General features: G+C 43.2%; 1 protein-coding gene across 1 annotated transcript; it reads right to left on the bottom strand.

The window, feature by feature from the left end:
* Window positions 1-14,556: 14,556 nt before the first annotated feature.
* On the bottom strand, window positions 14,557-18,211 carry naxe (NAD(P)HX epimerase). Its single transcript, XM_084164809.1, has 7 exons — window positions 18,066-18,211; window positions 17,425-17,611; window positions 17,216-17,324; window positions 16,824-16,934; window positions 16,449-16,559; window positions 16,091-16,238; window positions 14,557-15,115 (listed from the first exon to the last, which is right to left on the bottom strand). Exons 2-7 carry the CDS (start codon window positions 17,592-17,594, stop codon window positions 14,913-14,915), a joined length of 852 nt encoding a protein of 283 aa, XP_084020935.1. The 5' UTR covers window positions 17,595-17,611; window positions 18,066-18,211; the 3' UTR covers window positions 14,557-14,912.
* Window positions 18,212-19,629: the final 1,418 nt, after the last annotated feature.

The following is a 19,629-nucleotide window of genomic DNA, read 5'->3' as shown; positions in this document are numbered from 1 at the left end:
GGGGGGCAGTAGGCCGCCAGTTCGATGGCAAGATTGATGTGAAGGGGTGATAAAAACCTTAGGCAAAAAGGCTGGATTGGGCCATAAGGTCACGCCTAGGTCGTCTGCCTTCCATCGTAGGCAAACAGGGCTCATAGAGAGGGTGTGGAGCTCACTCACACATTTCGCTGATTAAATAACTAAGAGGAAAGCCATTTTCAGATATAAACCTTTTATGTCTGGCTCCTCCGTAGGCTGGAAAGGAGGTTTCGTTAAAGCTTCCAATAACAGTGGCAGATCTCAGGATGCCGCATGGATGGCCCAGGGGGGATGCAGCCGGCAGACACCTTATAAGAATTGCCGATTTTCCATTGATGCGTAAATGGTTAGCCGATATGGCTGAGGCATACAGTTGAAGTCGGAAGTTTACATACACTTAGGTTGGAGTCATTAAAACTTGTTTTTCAACCACTCCACAAATTTCTTGTTAACAAACTAGAGTTTTGGCAAGTCGGTTAGGACATCTACTTTGTGCAAGACACAAGTCATTTTTCCAAAAATTGTTTACAGACAGATTATTTCACTTATAATTCACTGTATCACAAGAGTCAGAGGTTTACATACACTAAGTTGACTGTGCCTTTAAACAGCTTGGAAAATTCCAGAAAATGATGCCATGGCTTTAGAAGCTTCTGATAGGCTAATTGACATCATTTGAGTCAATTGGAGGTGTATCTGTGGATGTATTTCAAGGCCTACCTTCATACTCAGTGCCTCTTTGCTTGACATCATGGGAAAATCAAAAGAAATCAGCCAAGACCTCAGAAGAAAAATTGTAGACCTCAACAAGTCTGGTTCATCCTTGGGAGCAATTTCTAAACGCCTGAAGGTACCACGTTCATCTGTACAAACAACATTACGCAAGTATAAACACCATAGGACCACACAGCCGTCATACCGCTCAGGAAGGAGACGCGTTCTGTCTCCTAGAGATGAACGTACTTTGGTGCGAAAAGTGCAAATCAATCCCAGAACAACAGCAAATGACCTTGTGAAGATGCTGGAGGAAACAGGTACAAAAGTATCTATATCCACAGTAAAACGAGTCCTATATCGACATAACCTGAAATGCCACTCAGCAAGGAAATGACTAAAATGTAAAAATGAAGAAGCCACTGCTCCAAAACCGCCATAAAAAAGCCAGACTATGGTTTGCAACTGCACATGGGGACAAAGATCATACTTTTTGGATTAATGTCCTCTTGTCTGATGAAACAAAAATAGAACTGTTTGGCCATAATGACCATCGTTATGTTTGGAGGAAAAGGGGGGGGGGGGCTTGCAAGCTGAAGAACACCATCCCAACCGTGAAGCACGGGGGTGGCAGCATCATGCTGTGGGGGTGCTTTGCTGCAGGAGGGTCTGGTGCACTTCACAAAATAGATGGCATCATGAGGAAGGAAAATTATGTGGATATATTGAAGCAACATCTCAAGACATCAGTCAGGAAGTTAAAGCTTGGTCGCAAATGTGTCTTCCAAATGGACAATGACCCCAAGCATACTTCCAAAGTTGTGGCAAAATGGCTTAAGGACAACAAAGTCAAGGTATTGGAGTGGCCATCACAAAGCCCTGACTTCAATCCTATAGAACATGTGTGGCCAGAACTGAAAAAGCGTGTGGGAGCAAGAAGGCCTACAAACCTGACTCAGTTACACCAGCTCTGTCAGTAGGAATGGGCCAAAATTCACCCACCTTATTGTGGGAAGCTTGTGGGAGGTTACCCGAAACATTTGACCCAAGTTAAACAATTTAAAGGCAATTCTACCAAATACTAATTGAGTGTATGTAAACTTCTGACCCACTGGGAATGTGATGAAAGAAATAAAAGCTGAAATATATAAGTCTCTCTACTATTATTCTGACATTTCACATTCTTAAAATAAAGTGGTGATCCTAACTGACCTAAGACAGGGAATTCTTACTAGGATTAAATGTCAGGAATTGTGAAAAACTGAGTTTAAATGTATTTGGCTAAGGTGTTTGTAAACTTCCGACTTCAACTGTACACCTTCAAGGTAGAGGCAGAGTCCAATAGTTTGCAGCATTGCTAAGATCAGGGGTTAGGAGGGAAAGCATACAGTAGGCCCTCTGGCCATGTGTGGGCGAAGGCGTCCATGCCCAGGGGGCTCTTGGACTCTGCCAGAGAGAACCAGAGGGAGCAGTTGGATGAGGTTCACGAGCGTCAGGGCTCTCTCTGCCACGACTCTGTGATGCCTAGTTTCTTGGGTGTGGGTTACACAGCGGTATAGCCTGACTCAGCTGTTTTCTACATTCGATGGTCCACTCGATGGGAGCTTTCTCAGCGTCCGTCTGGAGTCATCGGACATTGGGGCTTGTGCGAGCCAGACTTGTCGATGAGTCACAACAAGGGTGGACATCAGTCTGCCTAGCTCTCTGGTCATGAACGAAAATGCTTGAAGAGATGAGTCATTCAGGTTGCAGAGGTCCAGGTCTGCGTGCTCTGGTTGGAGCATCCTGTTCTGTGCTAGCATGAGCACTGAGAGGGAGTTCCCAATGCGGGCCATGCAGGCCGCTGTGTCGTAGGCCCGTGACAGTAGCTCATCTGTGGCCCTGCACGGAGGTCTGAGGCAGCGGGGGTCATCCTTCAGGGCTTCATCTGGGGAGAGCATCAGCTCTGCTATGCATTCATCCACCTTAGGCATATGGTCCAGCCCATGTTGTTTTGCGTCATGTATGGCAGATAGCGTCCTACTGTCCTTGATGTGGTGGGTGAGAGCCCGCGAGTCGGCCCAGCATCTATGAAGCTCCGTAAGAAAAGGTGAAGGTGGCACACTGAACGGTGTAGCTGCCGGGGCCATCTTAAAGAACGGGTTAGCTGCAGGGGCTGAGGCTTGAGGGTCATCAAGCTCTAGGCTAGCTAAGGCCACACACAGGACAGAGCGTAGTGAGGCAGAGCTCTCTTCTGACTCTGTGTGATCAGAGCCTGGGAATGATTCCTCTGACCCATCTTTAACGTTGAGTCTGAATGGGTCCACAACACTGGTTGGCACCTCCTTCACCATGTTGGGCGTGTCATCATCCTGGTTACTAAAGTGCCGGTTGGATGCCCGAGTGGAGAACAGGTCATCATCACGGCTATCTGAGTCCTCTGTTGCGTCCCCATGCTGGAGGGGGCGCAATCGGTTTCATGTGCTTTCCCACTTTTGGTGGCCCTGGGTGGGTCCTGGTTGAACAACACCGGACGCTGGTAAATTATCTGTGAAAACCAGGTCGTCAACTCTGGGTAGCCACGCTTCCCTCACCTTTACAGGCAGGATGGCACAGTTAATGCAGGGGTCAGAAAGGGCCTCACGCAGTTGGCCAATGCCTAGGGAGGCGGGGCACAGGTCATGACCATCTTCTACTTGTAGTTCAGCTCCACAAGAGGAGCAGCCATGCATGCCCAGCATCATGGTGATGCAGTGTTCTCTCAGCTCAGAATGTGAAGAAAATATAAATATAAAATACTGATTCATCAAATTAACTAATATAATAGTAACCGGAGACAGAATACAACAGCTACCACAATACACAGTAAGGGTAGAGAGCTACAATAATCTTGCGGGAGCTGTACAGCACCTACAAAATAATTTCGGGTGAGCCTAGCTATGACGACATGGCTGGAGCAGGAGAGATATCATGTTTAAACATTGACTTATTTATGCAAAACACGCGCGAATGGCCGTCGTTTGGTAAGCCAAATGCAACTAGGTGGAGTTGGTAAGCTAGCTGATGACACACAGTGGCAGCTAGGTTGAGTTGGTAAACTATCTAGCTAGCTAGCTTGTAGCATGCTAGTAATACCAGGGGAGAGGGATGCCTATGGTAGGCAATCGAATCTCACGTTTTATAGCTGGCTAGGCTAACAACCTTCCTAGATGTGGTTATCTAGGGAAGTGACCCGTTCAAGTTTTAAATAGTCGAAGGATGACTAGTGCCCGGTGGCCTCAATAACGAGCACAGCAGTGTAGGATATGTTGACAAGGTTAGCACCGGAGTAAGGTGGCCAACACACACACTAGCTGGTGGGCTAAGTCAGCACAAGACAAGGAAGCACGATATCTTCCACTAAAAGGGATAGGTAGGGGAGAGCTGTCACACAGCCTTAGAAGGTGAATTTCACGCTCTGATCCACAGGTCACAGCCTGTTGATGACAGACTGACAGTACACACAACTCACACAGAGTTTAGCTTACTCTACCGGGATCTGGGAAGATGCAATCCGAAAAAAACGGGAGCAGCGGAGCAGTCAACTTGCGCGATACAGCTAAGCTAACCTTCCGAGAAGAAATAAGAGACAGTGCGTGGTCTGACGTACGGTTTTATATGAACCGCGGGGGCACGTTTGCAGACGACACAACAGTAGTAGCCTGATTATCAACAATGACGAGAGCCTACAGGGAGGAGGTGAGGGCCCTGGCGGAGTGGTGCCAGGGAAATAACCTCTCCCTCAAAGTCAACAAAGTGAAGGAGCTGATTGTGTACTACAGGAGAGAGCAGAGGGAGCCCGCCCCCATCCACATCGACGGGACTGTAGTGGAGAAGTTGAAAAGCTTAAAGTTCCTCGGCGTACACATCACTAAACAATGTGAAATGGTCCACCCACACAGACAGTGTGGTGAAGAAGGTGCAACAGTGCCTCTTCAACCTCAAGAGGCTGAAGAAATTCGGCTTGGCCCCTAAGACCCTCACAAACTTTTACAGATGCACCATTGAGAGCATCCTGTCGGGCTGTATCACCGCCTGGTACGGCAACTGCACCGCTCTTAACCGCAGTGCTCTCCAGAGGGTGGTGCGGTCTGCCCAACTCATTACCGGGACCACACTGCCGCCCTCCAGGACACCTACAGCACCCAATGTCACAGGAAGGTCAAAAACATCATCAAGGACATCAACCACCCGAGCCACGGCCTGTTCACCCTGCTATCATCCAGAAGGCGAGGTCAATACAGGTGCATCAAAGCTGGGACCGAGAGATTGAATAACAGCTTCTTCCTCAAGGCCATCAGACTGTTAAATAGCCATCACTAGCCGGCCTCCACCCAGTACCCTCCCCTGAACTTAGTCACTGTCACTAGCCGGCTACCACCCGGTTACCACCTTAGAGGCTGCTGCCCTATGTACATAGACATGGAAACACTGGTCACTAGCTAGCTAACGTTAGCTAGATAGCTATGGCCAGTGAGTCACAAAGGACTGGCGCGACGCCAACTGGTCTCAAGCGGAGATGGCAAGGAGCGGTTGAATGATGAGTGTTTCCAGCTGATCCCATTACTCACTTGAACCCCAAGTAAAGTGATGTGCTCAACAATACGTCTTTCTTCCTGTTTTTCTTCCTGTCGCTCCACCCTCAGCCTGACAGACTGTCTCCAACTTCCACCACCATACGCCAAATACTCAGACTGTTCAGAGCCAGAAACGAATGTGTGACACAACAGTTATCACTTATAATAACGTATTATTTGTTGAACAACAATTACAGTCCATCAATTCTGGTTTACAATACATTTGAACTTTCCACTAATAATAATTATAAGTATAATGCAAAACAACATTCTATAGGTTGAATGATGCGTGTTTCCAGCTGACCCCATTCCTCACTTGAACCCCATGTAAAGTGATGTGCTCTACAATACATGTCTTCTTGTTTGTCTCTCCACCCTCAGCCTCGCTGATGGACTGTCTCCACCTTCCACCATCGTGTTTTTCAGCGGCAGGGACTGAGAGACTAGTCACGATTGAGGGAAAGATGAATGGAGCAAAGTACAGAGAGATCCTTGATGAAAATCTGATCCAGAGCGCTCAGGAGCTCAGACTGGGATGAAGGTTCCACTTCCAACAGGACAACAACTTGAACCCGATCGAACATCTCTGTAGAGACCTGAAAATAGCTGTGCAGCGTCGCTCCCCATCCAACCTGACAGAGCTTGAAAGGATCTGCAGAGAAGAATGGGAGAAACTCCCCAAATACAGGTGTGCCAAGCTTGTAGAGTCAGACCCAAGAAGACTTGAGGCTGTAATCGCTGCCAAAGGTCCTTCAACAAAGTACTGAGTAAAGGGTCTGAATGCTTGTGATATTTCTTATATATATATATATATATATATATATATATATATATATATAAATAGGCCAAATTTATATAAATCTGTTTTTGCTTTGTCATTATGGGTATTGTGTGTAGATTGATGAGGGAAAAAAAACAATGTAATCCATTTTAGAATAAGGCTGTAACGTAACAAAATGTGGAAAAAGTCACGGGGTCTGAATACTTTCCGAAGGCAAAGTAAGGGATAAACATGTAAGGGATAAACACTGATGCTTTGTATATTATCTGGAAATAATGGGTGACTAGGTACTGCCCGAGTTTATTAGTTCCAGATAATGTACAGAGCGGAGGCGTTTATACCACGGTGCCAAAGAAAATAATGTCACGGATTCTGCCGAGACTGCCCTTCCTTCTGGCTCGGGCAGGCTTCGGCGTTCGTCGTCACCGGAGTACTAGCTGCTGCCGCTCTATGTTATATGTTTCTATGTTCACTTGATTGTTGTCTGTTGTTGCACACATGTTCCCCATTTTGTTAGTTTGTCTGCCTATTTAACCTGTTCACGTCCACTGTTTGGTGTGCGTGTTTATTGTATGGTACGAGTGTCATTTTGTGAGCGGGTTTTGCTCCTCCTTTGTTGTTTTGGAGGGTTTTTCCTTGTATTTCTTTACTTATCAGTAAAGTGGTTCTTCATCTCATTCTGTGTCCTGCGCTTGACTCTGGCCTACCGCATTCCACCGACATTCGTGACAAACAAGCACACATTTACTGGTAAAAATGATATGTTTTCATTGAGATTTCTATTTTGATAAGTAATCAACTATGGCTAACTCTGCAGATAGAATAACATTAAAGTAGCTGCATTTGCGTTTGTTTAAGCTAATTTCTAGTGACATTTATTTGGATACATCCATGCTACTGTTGAAGGATGACACCCACACAAAGTAAATTTCATCTATTTAAATAAAAGTTTTAAAATGAGAATGTCATGACTTTTTTTATGTTTGTTGTTCATAGTTCGGTTTATACCAGCAATATTACTACCTACATTTAACATCAATATTTCTTTTGTGGTGGTGGGGGAGGGGGGGTAGAGTGGATTTGGGCCATTGCTGGGCCGCTTCTGTCCCTAAAATGGCAACTCGGGCCTAGTCTGTACCATCATTCATTTCGGACTCGGGCCGGGTCCAGCAGTTTTAGATCTGGCATGCCGGAATCAGGCCAGATGTGGAGCAGACATTTGTGCTACCTGGGACACTTTAGAATTCTATATATTTACCTCATACATTTATCAATTTGATATCAATTTATGTTGGAAGGTAAAACCAAATCATACATGGATGTGGCTGTAAATACTACATCAATTTTTCCAGCAGCCAGTGATGTGGAAGGTGTGTTCCATGACGCGCTAGCAGAGAGGAACTGACCTTACACGCATTTGCCACTAGAAATGTGTTCATTTGTATGCTCTCACTAACTGTAAGTCGCTCTGGATAAGAGCATCTGCTAAATGCCTAAAATGTTTTTAAAAAATGCCCAGTAGACAGGGTTGCCAGGTCCAGCTCAAATTTCTAGCCAAATGAGCACTCAAAACCCGCTCAAAAGGCCTGAAAACTAGAAGAAAAAAAAAACAATAGAATTTAGATGGAATATCATAGTAACTTGTAACAACGTTAGAAGAAAAATGTGGGTTTCCTCAAAATAATAATTATTGCAAGCTATGACATGACGTAATAAAGGAATTTGAATATGTGGCAAGAGAAAATATAATTTGCCCTTATTAAACTTGCCAGATCATTTTCCATCAATGAATGTCGATTTAACTCATTTGACTGATATGATTTAAGCAATAAGGCACAAGGGGAATGGTATATGGCCAATATACTATGGCTAAGGGCTGTTCTTAAGCACGACGCAACACGGAGTGCCTGGATACAGCCGTTAGCCGTGGTATTTTGGCCATATACCACAAACACCCCGGGTGCCTTATTACTATTATAAACTGATTACCACTGTAATTAGAACAGTAAAAAGTAATGGTTTGTCATACCCGTGGTATATGGTCTGATATACCACGGCTTTCAGCCAATCAGCATTCAGGGTTCGAACCATAAATGTAAATAAATCATTTTGCGCATGTGCATAACTATAGAAAAATCCAACAGGAGAGTTTGAGTGATGAAAGTTGGACAGAGGATCTCGAAATCTCTGATCAAGAAGCAATTGTGCTGTTATTATGTGCCAGATGTTAATACTACAAACCGTTATAAATGGCCCATTTGCGAGATTGACTTGTCATTTCAATAGGCATAGGCTACAGAATAAAATCTGGGTTTAAGATTTTAATTACATTTTGCTTAGCTAAAGGCAGGTAGTCTATAGCCCGATAGGCCTACATCTAATTTCAGATAGTAGCCTAGACAAGATGTAGGCAAGATGTCAACTGAACGATTTAGCAGCTTGCTTAGTTCAAATTAACAGACTAATTTATTCAACATGAATAGTGAGGCGATTTCGCAATACGAAGTACTTGTGTTTTCCAACAGCCTGCTACTGGCAACTGAGGATGGGGTCATAATTTCAATCACTGAATTAAATATTAATAATATGTACAGTTGAAGTCGGAAGTTTACATACACCTTAGCCAAATACATTTAAATTCAGTTTTTCACAATTTCTGACATTTAATCCTAGTAAAGATTCCCTGTTTTACGTCAGTTAGGATCACCACTTTATTTTAAGAATGTGAAATGTCAGAATAATAGTAGAGAGAATGATTTATTTCAGCTTTTCTTTCTTTCATCACATTCCCAGTGGGTCAGAAGTTTACATACACTCAATTAGTATTTGGTAGCATTGCCTTTAAATTATTTAACTTGGGTCAAACGTTTCGGGTAGCCTTCCACAAGCTTCCCATAATAAGTTGGGTGGATTTTGGCCCATTCCTCCTGACAGAGCTGGTGTAACTGAGTCAGGTTTGTAGGCCTCCTTGCTCGCACACGTTTTTTCAGTTCTGCCCACACATTTTCTATAGGATTGAGGTCAGGGCATTTTGATGGCCACTCCAATACCTTGACTTTGTTGTCCTTAAGCCATTTTGCCACAACTTTGGAAGTATGCTTGGGTTGTCCATTTGGAAGACCCATTTGCGACCAAGCTTAAACTTCCTGACTGATGTCTTGAGATGTTGCTTCAATATATCCACATACATTTCCTTCCTCATGATGCCATCTATTTTGTGAAGTGCACCAGTCCCTCCTGCAGCAAAGCACCCCCACAGCATGATGCTGTCACCCCCGTTCTTCGGCTTGCAAGCAACACCCTTTTTCCTCCTAACATAACGATGGTTATTGTGGCCAAACAGTTCTATTTTTGTTTCATCAGACCAGAGGACATTTCTCCAAAAAGTACAATCTTTGTCCCCATGTGCAGTTGCAAACCGTAGTCTGGCTTTTTTATGGCGGTTTTGGAGCAGTGGCTTCTTCCTTGCTGAGCGGCCTTTCAGGTTATGTCGATATAGGACTTGTTTTACTGTGGAAATAGATACCTTAGTACCTGTTTCCTCCAGCATCTTCAAAAGGTCCTTTGCTGTTGTTCTGGGATTGATTTGCACTTTTCGCACCAAAGTACGTTAATCTCTAGGAGACAGAACACATTTCCTTCCTGAGCGGTATGACCGCTGCGTGGTCCCATGGTGTTTATACTTGCGTTGTATTGTTTGTACAGATGAACGTGGTACCTTCAGGCGTTTGGAAATTTCTCCCAAGGATGAACCAGGCTTGTGGAGGTCTACAAAAAAAATTCTGAGGTCTTGGCTGATTTCTTTTGATTTTCCCATGATGTCAAGCAAAGAGGCACTGAGTTTGAAGGTAGGTCTTGAAATACATCCACAGGTACACCTCCAATTGACTCAAATGATGTAAATTAGCCTAACAGAAGCTTCTAAAGCCATGACATAATTTTCTGGAATGTTCCAAGCTGTTTAAAGGCACAGTCAACTTAGTGTATGTAAACTCCTGACCCACTGGAATTGTGATACAGTGAATTATAAGTGAAATAATCTGTCTAAACAATTGTTCGAAAAATTACTTGTGTCATGCACAAAGTAGATTTGCCAAAACTATAGTTTGTTAACAAGAAATTAGTTGAGTGGTTGAAAAACTAGTTTTAATGACTCCAACCTAAGTGTATGTAAACTTCCGACTTCAACTGTATATGAGGTTGGAGGCACCTTAATTGGGGAAAATGGGCTCGTGGTAATGACTGCAGCGGAATGAGTGGAATGATATCAAATACATTGATGGCATTCCATTTGCTCCATTCCGGCCATTATTATGAGCTGTTCTCCCATCAACAGCCTCATGTGATATGAACTGAATATGCAGCCAGTGTTTATTTTTTTAGAATTTGTTTTACCTGTGGCCTAATCTAACTACTGTTACCGTCAATCTAATGTGTTGATAATTACACAAGGCTACAACAACAAACTGAAGTCATAGGCTATTTCTTAAATTGGTTTGCCAGCTCCAGGTAGGCTACATAAGTAGCACAAAATGATATGCAATGACTCCAGTGATATCGTCATTTCAACATATTATTGTATCAAATGGTAGCCTACACTGGCATATAAACTCAGCAAAAAAAGAAACGTCCTCTCACTGTCAACTGCGTTTATTTTCAGCAAACTTAACATGTGTAAATATTTGTATGAACATAACAAGATTCAACAACCGAGACATAAACTGAACAAGTTCCACAGACGTGACTAACAGAAATTGAATAATGTGTCCCTGAACAAAGGGGGGATCAAAATAGCCCTCACCCTCCGATCCAACAGGTCCAAGACGTGCTCAATGGGATTGAGATCCGGGCTCTTCGCTGGCCATAGCAGAACACTGACATTCCTGTCTTGCAGGAAATCAAGCACAGAACGAGCGGTATGGCTGGTGGCATTGTCATGCTGGAGGGTCATGTCAGGATGAGCCTGCAGGAAGGGTACCACATGAGGGAGGAGGATGTCTTCCCTGTAACGCACAGCGTTGAGATTGCCTGCAATGACAACAAGCTCAGTCCGATGATGCTATGACACACCGCCCAAGACCATGATGGACCCTCCACCTTCAAATAGATCCCGATCCAGTACAGGCCTCGGTGTAACGCTCATTCCTTCGACGATAAACGCGAATCCGACCATCACCCCTGGTGAGACAAAACCGCGACTCATCAGTGAAGAGCACTTTTTGCCAGTCCTGTCTGTTCCAGCGACGATGGGTTTGTGACCATAGGCGACGTTGTTGCCAGTGATGTCTGGTGAGGACCTGCCTTACAACAGGCCTACAAGCCCTCAGTCCAGCCTCTCTCAGCCTATTGCGGACAGTCTGAGCACTGATGGAGAGATTATGCGTTCCTGGTGTAACTCGGGCAGTTGTTGTTGCCATCCTGTACCTGTCCCGCAGGTGTGATGTTCAGATGTACCGATCCTGTGCAGGTGTTGTTACATGTGGTCTGCCACTGCGAGGACGATCAGCTGTCCGTCCTGTCTCCCTGTAGCGCTGTCTTAGGCGTCTCATAGTACGGACATTGCAATTTATTGTCCTGGCCACATCTGCAGTCCTCATGCCTCCTTGCAGCATGCCTAAGGCACGTTCACACAGATGAGCAGGGACTCTGGGCATCTTTCTTTTGGTGTGTTTCAGAGTCAGTAGAAAGGCCTCTTTAGTGTCCTAAGTTTTCATAACTGTGACCTTAATTGCCTACCGTCTGTAAGCTGTTAGTGTCTTATCGACCGTTCCACAGGTGCATGTTCATTAATTATTTATAGTTAATTGAACAAGCATGGGAAACAGTGTTTAAACCCTTTACAATGAAGATCAGCCCACTCATCTTAATTTCATTGATACACTGTAACTGATAAATTTCAAGCAGAGAGGCGATACTGTTTCAGTTGACAGGTAAGGGCTATTTGACCAAGAAGGAGTGTGATGGAGTGCTGCATCAGATGACCTGGCCTCCACAATCACCCGACCTCAACCCAAATTGAGATGGTTTGGGATGAGTTGGACCGCAGAGTGAAGGAAAAGCAGCCAACAAGTGCTCAGCATATGTGGGAACTCCTTCAAGACTGTTGGAAAAGCATTCCAGGTGAAGCCGGTTGAGAGAATGCCAAGAGTGTGCAAAGCTGCCATCAAGGCAAAGGGTGGCTACTTTGAAGAATCTAAAATATATTTTGATTTGTTTAACACTTTTTTGGTTACTACATGATTCCATGTGTTATTTCATAGTTTTGATGTCTTCACTATTATTCTACAATATAGAAAATACAAATAAATAAAAACCCTGGAATTAGTAGGTGTCCAAACTTTTGACTGGTACTGTATGTATTGTCTAAGAATAATGAAACCATCTACTATTCGTTATATTCAGCACCTCAAAAAGAACAGTTTTGAAATTGATAACTTGTATTTTTTTGTAGTTAAAATTGCCTAAATAAATACTGAGCATTATCTGATGCATTGGTGACTAAACGAAACGTTGTCATAGTATTTCACAGAAAAAGTAGATTTTGCATGAATGACTCATGGGTGAAATGTGTGAAACCCCAATGAATGCACAAAGGTTCTGAACATAAGTGTTCGTTTTAGAGTTTTGTACTTAAGAGTTTTTAAAATTCACCCCATAAGTGAAAATGGCAGCAAAGCGATAAAAATAAATAAATAACTGTCATAAATCAATCCATCCAGTCCACCTGTTGTATGTCTTATAAATTATGCACAATCATGAAATGTACTAAACTTCAAAAGGTATTTATAATAGAATGTGATCGACTACGATAAACTGTCTTCTCAGTTCGAATGGTCTTGCTAGATGTACATTTTCTTAAGACATACAGTGGGGAAAAAAAGTATTTAGTCAGCCACCAATTGTGCAAGTTCTCCCACTTAAAAAGATGAGAGAGGCCTGTAATTTTCATCATAGGTACACGTCAACTATGACAGACAAAATGAGAGAAAAAAATCCAGAAAATCACAGTGTAGGATTTTTTATGAATTTATTTGCAAATTATGGTGGAAAATAAGTATTTGGTCAATAACAAAAGTTTCTCAATACTTTGTTATATACCCTTTGTTGGCAATGACACAGGTCAAACGTTTTCTGTAAGTCTTCACAAGGTTTTCACACACTGTTGCTGGTATTTTGGCCCATTCCTCCATGCAGATCTCCTCTAGAGCAGTGATGTTTTGGGGCTGTCGCTGGGCAACACGGACTTTCAACTCCCTCCAAAGATTTTCTATGGGGTTGAGATCTGGAGACTGGCTAGGCCACTCCAGGACCTTGAAATGCTTCTTACGAAGCCACTCCTTCGTTGCCCGGTGTGTTTGGGATCATTGTCATGCAGAAAGACCCAGCCACGTTTCATCTTCAATGCCCTTGCTGATGGAAAGAGGTTTTCACTCAAAATCTCACGATACAAGCCCCAAAGCATGATGTTTCCACCCCCATGCTTCACAGTAGGTATGGTGTTATTTTGATCCAACTCAGCATTCTTTGTCCTCCAAACACGACGAGTTGAGTTTTTACCAAAAAATTATATTTTGGTTTCATCTGACCATATGACATTCTCCCAATCCTCTTCTGGATCATCCAAATGCACTCTAGCAAACTTCAGACGGGCCTGGACATGTACTGGCTTAAGCAGGGGGACACGTCTGGCACTGCAGGATTTGAGTCCCTGGCGGCGTAGTGTGTTACTGATGGTAGGCTTTGTTACTTTGGTCCCAGCTCTCTGCAGGTCATTCACCAGGTCCCCCCGTGTGGTTCTGGGATTTTTGCTCACCGTTCTTGTGATCATTTTGACCCCACGGGGTGAGATCTTGCGTGGAGCCCCAGATCGAGGGAGATTATCAGTGGTCTTGTATGTCTTCCATTTCCTAATAATTGCTCCCACAGTTGATTTCTTCAAACCAAGCTGCTTACCTATTGCAGATTCAGTCTTCCCAGCCTGGTGCAGGTCTACAATTTTGTTTCTGGTGTCCTTTGACAGCTCTTTGGTCTTGGCCATAGTAGAGTTTGGAGTGTGACTGTTTGAGGTTGTGGACAGGTGTCTTTTATACTGATAACAAGTTCAAACAGGTGCCATTAATACAGGTAACGAGTGGAGGACAGAGGAGCCTCTTAAAGAAGAAGTTACAGGTCTGTGAGAGCCAGAAATCTTGCTTGTTTGTAGGTGACCAAATACTTATTTTCCACCATAATTTGCAAATAAATTCATAAAAAAATCCTACAATGTGATTTTATGGATTTTTCTTTCTCAATTTGTCTGTCATAGTTGACGTGTACCTATGATGAAAATTACAGGCCTCTCATCTTTTTAAGTGGGAGAACTTGCACAATTGGTGGCTGACTAAATACTTTTTTCCCCACTGTATACCTACAACGTTATGTGATAATGACAAATAAAATAAAAAATTTAAATGGTCACTTTTAATTTTAAATATTTAAATAACAGACTGCAATTACAACTGTCCATAAGAACTCTTATAAGAATGCCAAAACATTTCAAACTGCAACAGCAAAAGACCCATCAATTTAGGTATAACCTTTCGTGCAAACAGTACATAAACATCTCATCAAATTCATAATGGATCCACCGACGTTGATAACCTCTCCAACCCTAAGTGTACTTACACAGCCTTTCTCCTATACAGTTGGCACCAGTGGTGTAGCGGAGGGTAAACGCACGTACATGGGAGCATTACCTTATTCACCGCGAACAGCGTTTACCCACCAATCTTCTTTTTTTTTTACCACTATATCACAGGTTGGCACTACTGCAGCTGGTACACACAGTCAGTATTGGGGTACGGAGGTAGGTTGAGCTGGTACTTCTTCTCCATGGCAGGAGGCACAAAACGTCCCCCCAGATAGTGGTAGCGTCCACAGAAGTGTGTTGCTGACTTCTTAGGGGCAGTCAGGGAGATGAGCATGTCTGGCTGGAGTCCGTCTGTGCTGCCCTGCTCCACATCCCAACCTGAAGAGGACATGTACAGTATGGGAGAATATCACTATCCCAAATGGAAACCTTTTGGCCAAGCTAATATACTTAAGGCACACTACACTGTATTGAACCTCTGGATTCAACAAATAACGTTCCTGATGTTCTCTGAACAAAATACTGCCCAAAATGTTTTTATCAAGGCAATGAAGGTACCTGGTTCCGTGGTTGGCAATGCATTTTTTATTGCATTGCAATAAAACTTGTTTTGTTTTTGATAACTTTTTGATAGATTAATTAAAATATATTGTGGTGACCCACAGAAATGCAGGTCTGATTATGGCAAGTCAGTTCATATTTGGCTTGGCTAGCTAGCTTGCTAATATGATTTGAATGATGCAGCAACAACAGTATTAGCTTTTTAGCCCCCTGCCCCAGTTCCTAGAGGGAAGTGGACTGCGGTGTGAGGGGATGCAGAGGCTTACTCCGTCTGTTGCTTTTCTGGACCACTGCTGAGGTGTGGTGGTTTTGCTGCCACTTTTATAGTCGCCAAAGCATCACCCAGGTGGGTGCTACATTTCAGTAGTGGATGTTCCAGCCTACCTACGGAGGAGGAGCTGCGACTATCCAAGACGACGAGGTCCCCATTGAGGAGCTCCGTGGCCGGTCTGACTGAAGGTCTCTGCCTGGCTGTACCATCTATGCTCCCTCCTCTCAAGATACTAACTTTCTGTACTGCCCATCATCTAAAGATGTGGAAGACCATCGCCCAAATACTGCCAGATCCCTATATTTGTTTTGCTAAATTGTTTTTGGTTTATTTTGTTTTTAAAGTGACTTTGAGATTCTACTTGTAATGAAAAGCACTATATAAAATCTATTATTATTACCTTTTGTGATTGAGATATAGTAGAGACTGGATATTTTTACTCAACTAGCTTATCAGTGAAAAACACCAATCAATATCTGCCTTCTAGATTCTAGTTTGTAGTGAGTTAGGGGCCCACCCACCTGAGGGGATGTCAATACTAACTATAGGTACAGTGGTCTTCTTCAGCACGTCCAGGATGGAGCCAAAAGGCTCCCGCATGGCACCCTTGAAGCTGAAGCCAAAGATGGCGTCTATCACCAGGTTGTAAGCCTCGTCAACCACTTTTGCCTAAGAGGAGCATCTCTGTCACTGTCAGCATTAACACAACTGCACACCATCACATATACACACTCCGAGATAAATACATCAACAACCTTGCATACAACACTGACACTCACAGATAAACTTATGTGAGGTAACCCAGGAGTCAGGACACATACCTAACAATCAAATAGACTTTGCTCTGAGGTTAACACTGGAGCCACGGCTCACTACTACCTCAGGCATTTCAGTCAGGAAAGGGATGTCCATCTTCTCACACTGGGTGGTCAGGCCCTGGAACAACAGTTTGTTTGGCCTCTTTGGGTACAGTATGGTCGGTGCATATCCCTGTAGTCACACACAAAGCATGCTCAGAATCACAGACTATAGGCATGTTACTTAGTCATTCATACTAATAGGCTATGTATGCCTATTTGATGCCAATTTGACAGTCACTTACTACTACAGAAAAAGCACAACACAGCATTGATTCCAAAAGCAATAGATGCCTTTAAGAAGAATTGGTTCATTATAACAAGAACCAATTCTCTAATATCTACTGCATGCCTTGATATTCAGAAACATATCGGATGAGAAGGACAAGACACTCACAAAGAGTTTGAGATGTCTGGCACAGACCAGGCCATCTCCTCCATTGTTACCCGGGCCACAGATCACAAGCAAAGAGGGTCTGGCTTTGACCAGAGAGCTGGTGGGGTAGGCCTGGAACAGAAGGCAACAGGTGAATAAAAAGGTAGCCTAAAAGCCACACTTACAGCACACGTCAAGCCTAAAACCATTTAAACCAGCCTAAAGTAGGGCCCTCATGACTTGAAAATGTCTAATCTACACCATGCAGAGTCTAGACTAAATTGAGTTTAACTCGTGCTTCTGAGGTTTTCCAGTGCTGAACAGCCCATAGCTGTGGCATCCACCATCTCACAGCACCTTGGGCAGTACCAGTCATTGTAAGAGACACTCCTAGCGGAAATGCTGAGTCTCACCCTGGTGACTGCTGTAGCACAGCTAAGCCCAGCCAGCTCCATTAGCTGGTCCACACTGAAGCCATACTCTGAGAACAGCTCCTCATCAATGCGCCGGGCCTCCTCCTGCCTGAGGATACAGATAAATATATCACACAGTTCACACATATGCAGGCATGCATGCATGCATACATACATACACACACACACACACACACACTCATCCTTACCCAAGGTATTTTATGGACTGGGCCATGGTGGATGCTTGTCCACTGAAGCACTCCTTATTTAGACTATTTGTCACACTGACCAATGGACATGCCCCCCTGTGGGAGAGGACTGTGGTTGCCCGTGATGTCACAAGGAACCCAATCCTAAACAGAGCCTGCAGACTCAACATCCAGTTGGTTCAAACACCTGGAGGAGGAGGAGGAGGAACACATTCACATTTCAATGAGAGACCCATGTTAGAATGTAATGGACCCTGAAGATGACATGAGTAAACAGGTGCTATTGTTATTGCCTGTGTGCCAGTCTGTTTCTGCGCTCTTGCCAACTCCTTATGGAATTGTCATCCAAAAATGTTTGGCTTGACAATGAGCAATGGCGTTGGCAGGAGCACAAACAGATCTGGGACCGGGCTAGTGTTATTGTGCATGTATGTGCATTAAGCTATGGTCTTCATAACTCAAAATATATAAATAACTTAAGTTATAAACAGCTCTGCAGTAAAACATCTAAATAACACAGTTTATACAGAAAGAGGCCTAATATCAAGCAAGCACAACACTGAAAACCTCCAACTTGCCTACTAGTTTGACCTGCTCACATCCATAACAAAGTGATTTAAGAGATGATTAGTAAGACTCACCAAATGCACAATCTTCTAGATTAAAACGTTGTTAATCTTCAAATATTCAATTGCACAATTAACGAATCAAATGACAATTTCTATCTCCTTTAAAACCGTGTGGCTGGTGCAGTTATGTGCACTGCTTAGCATTTACTTCCTGTATCAACGGAAACCGTTTCTTCTTCTTCTTCTTTTGGTATCATCGGGTTCGCACATTTGTTTGTGAATGCTGCCACCTACTGTGCGGTATTGCGTGCTCAATCACGTTATATTTTGTGATACAACAGTAAAAAGGAGGAAAGTAAAAAAAAAAATGGCACCACCAACTAACCCTACACCTATATCCCACTATTTAATAACACCCATACACCCAAGTATTTATCTGCAGCTGCCACCACAACATCTATTTTCTGTGATTTATGTTCCATTTCTGCAGTACAGTTGATAACCATGGCAATGAATGCTAAGAAGCCAAACTTACTGAAGCACAAATTCGTATCACTTTGTATAGGCCTACTACTCACCCTTGACCCATCATCCTCTACTCTCTTCACTACCTCAGCATGCAATACCTTCTGTTCTACTCTGACCCTTGCAACCTCAACCTGTCTCTCTTGCACCGGGCACTTCTGATCCCCAGCAACATGGGCACCCCCACAATTGATAGTTTTTTCCACCGATACCACACATTCCTTTGTCCCATTCCCTCCTGCACACTTCTCACATCTTGGAATCTCCCTCCTACACAGTGCTGCAACATGACCATAAGCTTGGCATCTAAAACACCTTAAGCAGGGTTTCCCAAACTCAGTGCACGTTTTGGTTTTTGCTCTAGCACTACACAGCTGATTCAAATAATCAACTAATTACCAAGCTTTGATAATTTGAATCACCTGTGTAGTGTTAGGGCAAAAAACTACACGTGTTTGGGAAATGCTGAGTGGGTTGGGCACAAAATCTCTCACGGGATAACTTGTCCCAAGGTGCGTGACACGAAGCGCCCGCCACCTCTGGGCGGAACAAACACAGAAAATCATCACAAGACCACTTTGAGCTACCTTCACTGATTTAACAGTACCCAACTACAGAAACTGTTTACAAAAAAAAAAAGCCTTACCTGTAGGAAGTGGGATGATGTCATTGCTAACATAATAAAAAGTCTACTGTATAGTCATAACCGATAATATAATCATTAAGTGGATCATATCAGAAATGACCAAGGACATTTATGTAAAAGGCAATAATTGTGTGAATATGTATTTTCAAAGATAAATATGTATTTTCAAAGATGCAAGTGGAAAGGCATAAACCCTCATTTTTTTGCAATTAATTTACATGTAATTCTAAATCCCTAAATTGTTAAAAATAAAAACAGATAATATAAGAACCAAGTGTCAGTATTTTCCTTTTATATGACCACCTTATGTTCTTGTAGCTATTTTCCATATTAATTTTTATTATTTTATTATTTCTTTTTTCCTATGATTTGTCAATGAAAAGAACAGATCATATTTTAACTGAGACAAACCATATGACTCTGTGGAGGCAGAAGCACACATAAAACACAGTGTATCCAGTAATC

The sequence above is a fragment of the Coregonus lavaretus genome (genome assembly GCF_964263955.1).
Source record: "Coregonus lavaretus genome assembly, chromosome: 7".
NCBI classification, from domain to species: Eukaryota; Metazoa; Chordata; class Actinopteri; order Salmoniformes; family Salmonidae; genus Coregonus; species Coregonus lavaretus.
This window is presented reverse-complemented; position numbering and strand designations above follow the sequence as displayed.